The sequence below is a fragment of the Myripristis murdjan genome, chromosome 14 (genome assembly GCF_902150065.1).
Source record: "Myripristis murdjan chromosome 14, fMyrMur1.1, whole genome shotgun sequence".
NCBI lineage: Eukaryota > Metazoa > Chordata > Actinopteri > Holocentriformes > Holocentridae > Myripristis > Myripristis murdjan.
Window position 1 is genome coordinate 36164744 of NC_043993.1, and position 10534 is coordinate 36175277.

At 44.1% G+C, this 10534-nt stretch overlaps 1 protein-coding gene across 1 annotated transcript in view; it reads right to left on the minus strand.

The window, feature by feature from the left end:
* The window catches only part of LOC115371938 (arf-GAP with Rho-GAP domain, ANK repeat and PH domain-containing protein 1), a 29843-nt gene that overhangs the window by 17799 nt on the left and 1510 nt on the right, over positions 1-10534 (minus strand). Inside the window, exons 2-8 of the mRNA XM_030069574.1 lie at positions 9374-9453; positions 8905-8960; positions 6584-7072; positions 5547-5630; positions 4350-4542; positions 3711-3824; positions 703-807 (exon numbers count right to left, since the gene is read on the minus strand). Of these exons, the coding sequence (XP_029925434.1) occupies positions 703-807; positions 3711-3824; positions 4350-4542; positions 5547-5630; positions 6584-7072; positions 8905-8960; positions 9374-9453 (1121 nt within the window). The remainder of the gene's footprint in view (positions 1-702; positions 808-3710; positions 3825-4349; positions 4543-5546; positions 5631-6583; positions 7073-8904; positions 8961-9373; positions 9454-10534) is intronic.

Consider the following 10534-nt stretch of genomic DNA (forward strand, 5'->3'; position numbering starts at 1 on the left):
GCCCAGCTTTTGTGTTTATGGACTTTTTTGTGTTGAATTTGTGGACTTTTGTTGTTTCCTGGTGTCGATGGACGTCTTGTGTTTCTGGGTTCTCTGCTTTTCTTTAGGTCTTGTGTTATTCTGGTTTGGCTTAGTCCCCCCATCCTGTTCTGTAACTGACTCATGTGGCTTCCTGTGTCCTCCCTCCAGCTCAATCCTGTCCTATGACTAGTCCTCTGTGTGTTCATACCGGTGGGTTTCTTTGGTTCAAGTTCAGTTTACCATTATCTACCTGATTCCTGGTGTCTGTCAACACATAATTATTTACTCCAGTTCCTGTTTGCTCATGCATTTGGGTCCACCCATGACAACTAATACATGATACAGTCCAACTTTTATTTTGGAGATGCTGTTATGTTGAAGGAGTATTTCCTGATTGAGAGGAAGTTGGAAACACACTGCCATAGGTAACTATACATATAAAATCCCGGTTGAACGCCACCTCACGGACAGTTCAATAACTTCATATTCCATGTTTCCAAGCACAAATGGTGCACAAAAAGAATGCTTCAGTGTGAAGGCATGAAAGGCTTTAAGAAAAGCGTCCATCTCCAAATTTTGTATGAAAAACCCTGCATGGCCAATTCATATTTTAGACCCCACAAGTCACATCTTCAGAGGAGTTCATGTCCCAGTAAGACGAGCCGAGCCCCTCCTGATCACCTGAAGCCCTTCCAGACGTCCAGCCAGCTGGCCCTCACCACGGCGCTCTGCACGCTCGGACTCACAGCGCCGCCTTTCTTCCTCGACACACGAATGGTGGCAGCCCTGCAGGACACACATGCACACACAGGGTGAGGTAAACGCACATACGCCATGTGGACAAAAATATTGGGCCATCTCCACATTACACGTTCAGGAGCTTTTCTGACATCCCATTCTAAATCCATAGGCATTATAGTATTGAAAAGTATTTTTATTAGTGTATAATCATGTGGAAATAAGAATCTTTTTATTTTCCTTTGCTTAGAATAAGCTATTTATATTACATGGGGAGCGGGTCCGCATCCATGGAGGCCTCCATGTTACACTGCCATAATTAATAGTAGCCCATAAAGGACAAACCAGACAGGAGCTAAAGAATGCGCCTGTCATGTTTGTGCAAATGCACATGTAGACCGGAAGTCAACTAACAAAGACTTTGCTGGCCACAGGCTTGTCCTTTAGTTGTGTGAGAACTTGGAGAGAGTCTTTTGAGAGTTAGAGTTGTGAGAAGTTTGCTAAATGGAGGATCATACTTATTATTTAGCACAACAAAGAGCAAGGCAGGGCGAACCTTCCTCTTCAAAGGTGTGAAAACATGAAGAAGCCAAATGAATTTGAGGCAGATGGAGACAGAAAACACTGGTAAACATCAGTGTGGCTTTCCCATATGGAAACTGCTGATGAGGGACAAACTTTTTGACAGTAACCAGGTTTCCATCCACCTATTTTTATTCGCATTTTCAAAAATTGTGAAAAAAAAAAAACTTGGATGGAAACGCCAGAAATTCGAAAAACGGCCGAAAATTCGCATAAAGTTTTTACGCTTGGAGGGGGTGGATTTCTCAGCATATCGATAAAAGAAAATGCGACTTTTTGCTGTGGAAACAGGTTTTGCAAATAAACAATGACTGGACCGGATACCATGTCAAACTTCTACGCTACAGTCTTATTATTAGTTATTATCATTATTATTATTATTATTATTTTACTACTTTATTACTTATTCCTTATTTAGGATGGTTCGGTACGAAGTCAGCGCTGCCAAAATAGTAAGCAGACTTCTCCTAAGAGCCGACAAGTTCAACAGGAATCTGTCCCTGATCAGCTGTTGAGTGTCAGCTGAGTGTTTGTTGTTGTTCAGTCGACACACAGACGCTATCTTATGACATCATCTCGTGGCACACTCTTCTCCCAATAATCGCAAAACAAAACTAATGGAAACAGGCATAAATTCGCATGGAAACCTGACTAATGACACTGAAGTCCCCTGTCGTCTGCTGGACAGGCGGTGTAGACTACTGTTATAACTACTGTGTGGTGTGTACTTATTTAGCTAATACATGGCTATGGGCATAGTTACCAACACAAGCAGTCCAAGTTACCATTTTGTCAATGTTGAAACACATAAATATCTTCATATTCATGGAGCCTCCCGCCCCTCTGCCCGGGGATCAGTTGAGAAAAAAAAAGACTCATTCGATCACTTTGTTGTGGCATTACAAATCCGCACCCACGGAACTGTGCCCACGGGTTTGCAATCCATGCGCTCTGACAACTCGGGCATGGATTGGTAATCAGAAAGCATGAGTACAGATTTACACATGGGTCTTTTTTAAGCAGACCCCTCGGGGGCTCTGAACAATCAGAATCAGAATCAGAATCAGAAAGCTTTATTTAGCCCCAAAGGGCAGTTTAGTTTCCACAGTCCTGACTTAACAAAATCAAAACAAGCAAGCAACAACACTCTTCCCACACACAGCAACAGAGGAGGCAACAAATGACCAGCGGGGGGACAAAAATACAAACCCAACTCAAGGAGCACAAAGAAACAGCTGCACAAAGTGCCCAAGAGAGCTCACAAAAACACAAAACCGATGGAAAAAGAAATATCTATAAAGTATAAAGTGCTTGAGTACATTGCACAAGAGTGTCGCTCTGAACAGAGCAAAGTGCCGGGGATCATTGCACGCAGAACACAAGAACCGTAAGGGGTTAGTGCAAAAGACTGTGCCAGGCATCAAAAGAACAACAAAAAATCTACTCTGCATTCAGCAACTTGATGGCAGAGGGAATCAACGAGCTGGATGGCGGCAAGTAACGCCGCCCTGACGTCGTAAGTGCAGCATGCTCACTGTTGATGATGCTCTTTGCTTTCTGGAGGACCCGACGCTCCCACAGAGAGTTCAGATCAGTCAGCTGCACTCCAATAATTTTTGAACAGACTTTGACGACACTGCCAAGACATTTTTTGTCTTTCCCAGACAAACCACCAAACCAGCGCACAAAAGAAAAAGTTAACAGGCTCTCAATGTATGACAGGTACACAGTGCACAAGACGGGTTTCGACACATTAAAGGAGTTCAGCTTCCACAATAAGTGGGTTCTTTGCTGAGCCTTTTTAACAATTTCCTCCGAGTTTACATCAAATCTGAGACAGGAGTCAAATATAGTGCCCAACTATTTGTAAGTGTCCACTATGTCTTTACCATGAATAACAAGAGCCATAGGAATAGTCTTGTTTTTCCTAAAGTCAATCAAAAGTTCTTTGGTTTTAGAACAAGATCATGCTTTTAGGTTTGTTGTGGAAAGCCCGATCCCAGCAGGTTAGGACACAACCAATGTGTGGTCAGTGTTGACCACACAAAGGCAACAGCTCAAATGTCCTAATGTCTTTGCTATACACGCCTGCTTTTATTTGGAATAATGTAGGAATTGTTAATGTTTTCGTTTTGTCTCGTGACAACATGAGCACTGTGGAGGACACAGAGGAAAATGTTGTGTTGAGTTGATTAAATATATTTTTGTTTGCCGTTGAGTATTTTTTGCCTGCTTGCTCCTGCATTTGGGTCCTCCACCATCCACTCACCGTGGCAGTATCGTATCATACTGAAGTTTGGGTAACACTTTGGGGCATTGAGCAGCTCCTCGCATGACATTTGTGTGTGTGTGTGTGTGTGTGTGTGTACCTTGGCGTCTTCTGTTTCTGAGGTTTTCCTGGCTGTCCTGATTGGTCGGCTTTACAAGGAGGGAGCGGGGCAGGCCGACAAGGGACCACGCGACCTGACTGATTGGTTGAATTGCTGGAATGTACACACACATACACACACACACACACACACACACACACACACACACACACAAACAGATTATCTTTGACCTGACTCTCTTCCTCATTGAAAGCCAGTATATTTCAGCCTCTTCTCTGATTCGTCTCTGATTGTGGTTCTTTTGTTTTTCTTTCCTTTTCTTTTGTTTCACACAATAAAAAATTCAAATGAGCCAAAAGTTATCAGCAGAAGACATGCAGAGCTGTCAGATGATTGGTCAGACTTTACTATCCAATCACATTTGGTCAGTCCAATCTCCACCATGGAGCTCCATCAGCAGCTTTGGCTTTTCTTCCGCATTGCAGAACTCATTTGGGCTAATTACCCAGAAGGCAATGTGTGTCCTGTAGTTGGGTCAGATCTCGCTCACTTCACATTTAAACAGAGAGAGAGACTGAGAGACACCTCATCAGAGGATCCTCTGAGTTTAGCACGTTATTGTAGTAGTAAGTAGTTAGATTAGTACTATAGTAGTAGAAATGTAATACTGATGTATACTTGGTGTTGAAGGCGTGGTCAGCAGCTGGGTCTCTTTCCATTGGTCTATCAGCATCAGAGGAGGTAGGGCCAACCTCTGCACCTTCCTCCTCATTGGACGACTCAGCCTCAGCTTCCTCTTGTTTTGCCCACTCAGCGAGCACCGTGATGTAAAGCTCCTCTCCTTCCACGGCCGAAGGGGAGGAGTTTAAAGCTAGGAGCAGAACAACACGGAGAGGACAAACAACCTAATAACCAGCGAATATAAACTCAGTGAGCGCGTTTACATGCACACCATATTCCTGTATTATTCAGAATATTCTCAATATTCCGGTTGAGTCATGTAAACACACACCGAACCCGATTAAGGTCATATTCCGGTTGGAGAATATTCCGAATCAGACCCCTGGCATGTGCCTGTTCCAAGTGGAATATTAGCTATGTTTACATGCGCAAAATTTCTCCAATCCGATCTAACGTCTAGCATCACGCTGACGTAACACATATGCGCAGTGGAGATCATTTTACCCCAACCAGGAAGACAGGATCCGAATGGATGTGTACATGGACGCCGTTCGGAATAATGATCGGCATAAACCACCTCTCTCTTTCGGAATGAAATTTCTTTCCGAATGGACCGTATCGGATCACAATCTTCCGATTGACGTGTTTACATGAAGCATTTTTAACCTGATTTGGCCTTTATTCCGATTATTTGTGTCCATGTAAACATAGCTACTGTGCCATGTAAACTCCAGACAATGCCCCGTACCGGAATATTCAGCTACATCTGCACATGCTCGAGTTGCAATGAATCCTGGGGCGTCTTTGTTGCTATGGTTACTGCAAGCGGGGAAAACGACATGACGTACAGCAGCAAGAGCCAGGAGACTGCAGTCTGCCTTCAGCTGAACAAAGACTACAGTATCAGGAGGATATCGATGGGACAAAACACAGAAATAATGACCTCTTCTTCTTCTTCTTCTGTATTTCCGGCAGACCAGATGCCTACAGGCGCACTGCTGCCCCCCGCAGGTTGAGTGTTGCATTACATAAGAGCGTGAAATTCGCTGGAACACGGGAACATGCCAAGTCACATGTAAACAGAATATTCCAGCTGCTGCAGCGCATATAAACACCTTATTCAGGAAATTACCTTAACCTGAATATTGACCCGAATCAGAATATGATGTGCATGTAAACAGAGTCATAGTTTACCTTCATCGCTCTCCGGTGGAGTGACGGTGGTCACTGCAGTCTGATCTAAAGCCACTTTCACAGCCCCGAACAACGCCTCCACATCTGCAATCATTATCATAAACACACAGTACTTTTGTTTTCCTTCTGTTTTCCCTGAGTGTATGACTTGGTTTTATTTTTTAATTTTCGTTGTTAGAGGCTTGATATACTTGTTTCTTATTTGCAAATATGTTTCATCATTAATATTAGAAACTGATGACAGTAACTATTCAGCTCAACCAAAAGTTTAAATTTTGTCATTTCACCATCAGCAGTCACACTCAGATGAAATCTGCATGTTTCTCCAAAACAACTGAATAAGAGCTATTTTACGTTTTTAGGATTCTGCGGTCACGTTTTATAACATCAGCTGCTTACTCGCCTGATTTTTCAACAGAGAATTAAAACAACAGGAACCATGTCACAACCTTGATTGTGTCCCTGGGTGTTATTTTTTTTTTAATGTTGTTTTTGCCTTGTTTTTTCATTGTGTGATATTTGGTGTCTGAGACTTGACTGCGTGGAGCTCGGGGAGTTTTTGGCCTGTTGGTGGCGCTGTGGTGGGACAATCAGTTTCATTTTGTGGATGCAGGATATTAATGTAAAAACACATCATCCACTAAAGGTTTATCGGTCTGTCCAAGATATGGAGTGTAAAAGTAATGAGCAGAGATACAGAGGAGCAGTTCCCTGGGAGTCTGTAGGAGGACCTGAGGAGTCACCTGATGCTAACCGAGGAAGCGGATTGGTTGATGAGCGCTGAAGTCAGGGAAGTACTGCAGACAGGTAACATCAAGCAGAACACTTTGAAGACTTCAGCTGAAAACTGAGGTAAACATCTGCCATATTGTTCAGACACACAACATTCAGCTTTTACAGGTTAGGGCTGACCTCTGACCTCTGCAGAGCCACTTCCTGTTTACTTCAGTTGTTTTGGAGCTGCTGGTATTTTCACATACAAACGTCACCAATGTTGAACTGACATGGAGTGTTAGCTTCTGAAAACATTCATTTACCTGTGAGGCCATCTGCCGTAACCCCAGGCATTGGTAGAGGGGGTGGTCGATGTTTACCAGCTGTGGCGGGCGGAGCCAAAGGCATCGTCACAGCAGGGTTTTGGTTGCCATGGTGAAACATGGCGGCATCGAGGTTACGGACGGCACCATCTGCTCCTGGGCTAGCAGAGGGGTTAGCAACACAGCTAACCACCCCAGCCAAACATGGTATGTTGGTGGCTAATGAGCTAACTATGCTGTCTAAGCTAGGAGCGCTGGGGTTAGCAGAGACAGTGTTGGGTGCGGTGGCGGCACCAGCAGGGTTAGCAACAGCATTAGCAACTCCCGCTAAGCTAGGTATGTGGGCAGCGATGCTGTTTGTCATGCTGCTGATGCTGGGCGGAGCCGGGGGCGCCGAGGCACAGCCGGCAGTCGAACCGGAGACCCAGGCTGGACCGGGAGAGCTGACGCATCGGGTCAATCTAGGAGGAAGACAAGGAGGATCCTCATCTGAGAACGGAGGACAAATGAGATGACATGATTATCAGGGACGCTGTGCAGCTCTGTATCATCCAGGTGAACTTCCACCTGCTGGAGTTGTGGAGTAACACCTGTTCGGTTTATTTCACCTCACAGAGGAAGAGGAACGGCCTGAATCCTGGTGGACATTAAACATTTTACACCTGGACTGATATCTGATCTTCACAGGAAGTGACTCGACGGAAGTGAGGAAAGGAAGTCAGAGGAGACATGAACAGAGTTGTGAAATACAGCCAATCACAGGGCTTCGTCTCACCTAGGCCACTGAAAACAAAGGAAACACACTGAGCAACTGGGTTACACTTATTTAAGTCAAATTGTCAAATTCGCTGTAGTGAAGGTAATATTGTATTGTATATGATATTGTAACCCTAGTTCTATAACCACAGGCAGAACCCTCACCTGGCTGTTTCCAGGTCACAAAGGAAGGGAGGGGGGAGTGAAGGAGAGGAGGAGGTAGTGAAGGAAAGGAGACATTGCCTAGATACCTGGGTAATGCCCACCCAAATGGATATAGACTTGTGTTAATGTGTCACTTCCTCTGTTAGATGTTTGTAATTATATTATGAAATTATATTATATTATGAAAAACCTCCATCTGTCTGAATGATTTCACCAGAAAGACTGAGGTGACCAGGAGAAGCACCTGAGCTCCTGGTTCACCGACACGACAAAACGAAAACCAAAATATTAAATCAGACGGATGAAGTGTTCCTGTGAAGTGAGAGTGATGACAGACTAAATTTGTCGGTTGATCTGTGATGACACTCAGTTTGTCTTTTGTCCTCTGAGCTTCAGGCAGATAATTACAGCCTGGAGGTCAAACTGGTTTCTCAGCATCTGCCGATCAACACGCCCCAGTTTCTGGAAACACAACGAACTGGAAATAGTTTCCACTGTGAGACAGAATGATGTTGAAGAAGAGCAAGCCATCTCAAAGTCACATCAAACGCTTTGACGCTCTGAAGTCGCTGGTGTAAGGAGGATGCTGATGAAGATGCTGATGAAGACGTTCACATGACCTGAAACTGCGTGCTGTTTTATCTCAAGCGTGGAATGTGGATCTGCAGCTTCACGCCAGACCATCCCACCATGACACAGCAAAAAAAAAAAAAAAAAAAAAAAAAAAAAAAGGGAAGCTGACATGGAAACCTAGGGGTCAGATTCTAACCCTAACTCTTCTCTCATGCCATTTCCTAAAGATTCAATTCAGAAAAAATGGAAATAAAGAATTCTCAAAAACAGTTCTTATACATTTTCTTAATTTTCTTGTATTTCTAAGAAAATTAAATGCACAAACACAAGGCATTTTTTAAATCAATGTTCATGTTTGTTTTTGATTTTTTCCCCTGAACTTTAAGGGAAATTTTGCCTGACATGAAGCCTGCAGTTGTTGAGGGAGTTTTTTTTTACCACCTGATTAATTGTATTCATGTGTGCCGTCTTTCTATCTTTTCATTGTACTGTGATGCTGCTGGATCCACAATTTCCCTGAGGGAACCTACCTAAAGGGATCAGTAAAGTTTTATCTAATCTAATCTAATCTAATATTTTGAAAAGCTTGAAAATTAAAAAAAAGTTTGTTTGTTTATTTGTTTTGGCATGGCATGAAACTAATTAGACTATAAATCAGAGACTCATCATGAGAGTCACAGGAAATGTTTCTAACAGTGTTAAACCACAGGTGGAAAATTAACTGAAATCCCTCAATAGGGGGCGCCACCAGTTTCAAATATGTGTGTATGTGTGTGTGTGTGTGTATGTGTGTGTGTGTGTGTGTGTGTGTGTGTGTGTGTGTGTACCTCCACTCCTATGGATGCCATTGGATGAAGACTGCAGATTCGCACCAGTCAGATCTCTGCAAGCAGAGTGAGTGAGTGAGTGAGTGAGTGAGTGTGTGTGTGCAGTGCCGGTTTTACCTGTGTTGGCACTCTAGGCAAAATTACTCCCTTGCGCCCTTCCATGCCTGCCCCCCCCCCCTCCCCGGGACGCCGGCAAATTACCCCGACGGTGTTGCGCCGGTCAACAATCCCGCTGCCGGTGCCCCTATGGCCGCTAGCGGCGCCCCTCCAGCAGATGGCGCCCTAGGCAATTGCCTATATCGCCTATGCCAAAAGCCGGCCCTGTGTGTGTGTGTGTGTGTGTGTGTGTGTGTGAGTGAGTCTGTGTGCGTGTGTGTGTGTGTGTGTGTGTGTGTGTGTGTGAGTGAGTGTGAGTGTGTGTGTGTGTGTGTGTGTGTGTGTGTGTGTGTGTGTGTGTGTGTGTGCTGACCGGTCTGAGGCCTTCAGGTTGTCCCGGATGTAGCGAGCTCTGGGCTTCGGGACGGGAGGAAGAGGAGGGGGCGAAGCCATCTGGAGGACAGGACAGGTGTAAACAGGAAGTTACAGCCCTATTTGTGTGAAGCCCCGCCCCCTTCAGAGGACACGCCCCTTTCAGTCAGTCAGTCAGTCAGTCAGTCAGGAACCCCGCTGTCCTAGCAACCAAACCCCTGCCGCAGCCTCAAACATCCTGACATCTATTATGGGATGACCCACACGAGACGTTTTAATCCTTGACCCACAAGAGATGTTTTAATCTCTGACCCACAAGAGATATTTTAATCCCTGACCCACAAGAAATATTTTAATCCCTGACCCACAAGATATATTTTAATCCCTGACCCACAAGAAATATTTGAATCCCTGACCCACAAGAGATATTTTAATTCCTGACCCACAAGAAATATTTTAATCCCTGACCCACAAGAGATATTTTAATCCCTGACCCACACGAGACGTTTTAATCCCTGACCCACGAGAGACATTTTAATCCCTGACCCACAAGAGATGTTTTAATTCCTGACCCACAAGAGATATTTTAATCCCTGAAATCACACAAAATGTTTTAATCCCTGACCCACATGAGATGTTTTAATCCCTGACCCACAAGAGATGTTTTAATCCCTGACCCACAAGAGACGTTTTAATCCCTGACCCACACGAGATGTTTTAATCCCTGACCCACAAGAGATATTTTAATCCCTGAAATCACACAAAATGTTTTAATCCCTGACCCACAATAGATATTTTAATCCCTGACCCACAAGAGATATTTTAATCCCTGACCCACAAGAAATATTTTAATCCCTGACCCACAAGAGATATTTTAATCCCTGACCCACAAGAGATGTTTTAATCCCTGACCCACAAGAGATATTTTAATCCCTGAAATCACACAAAATGTTTTAATCCCTGACCCACATAAAATGTTTTAATCCCTGACCCACAAGAGATGTTTTAATCCCTGACCCACAAGAGACGTTTTAATCCCTGACCCACACAAGATGTTTTAATCCCTGACCCACATGAGATGTTTTAATCCCTGACCCACAAGAGATGTTTTAATCCCTGACCCACAAGAGACGTTTTAATCCCTGACCCACACGAGATGTTT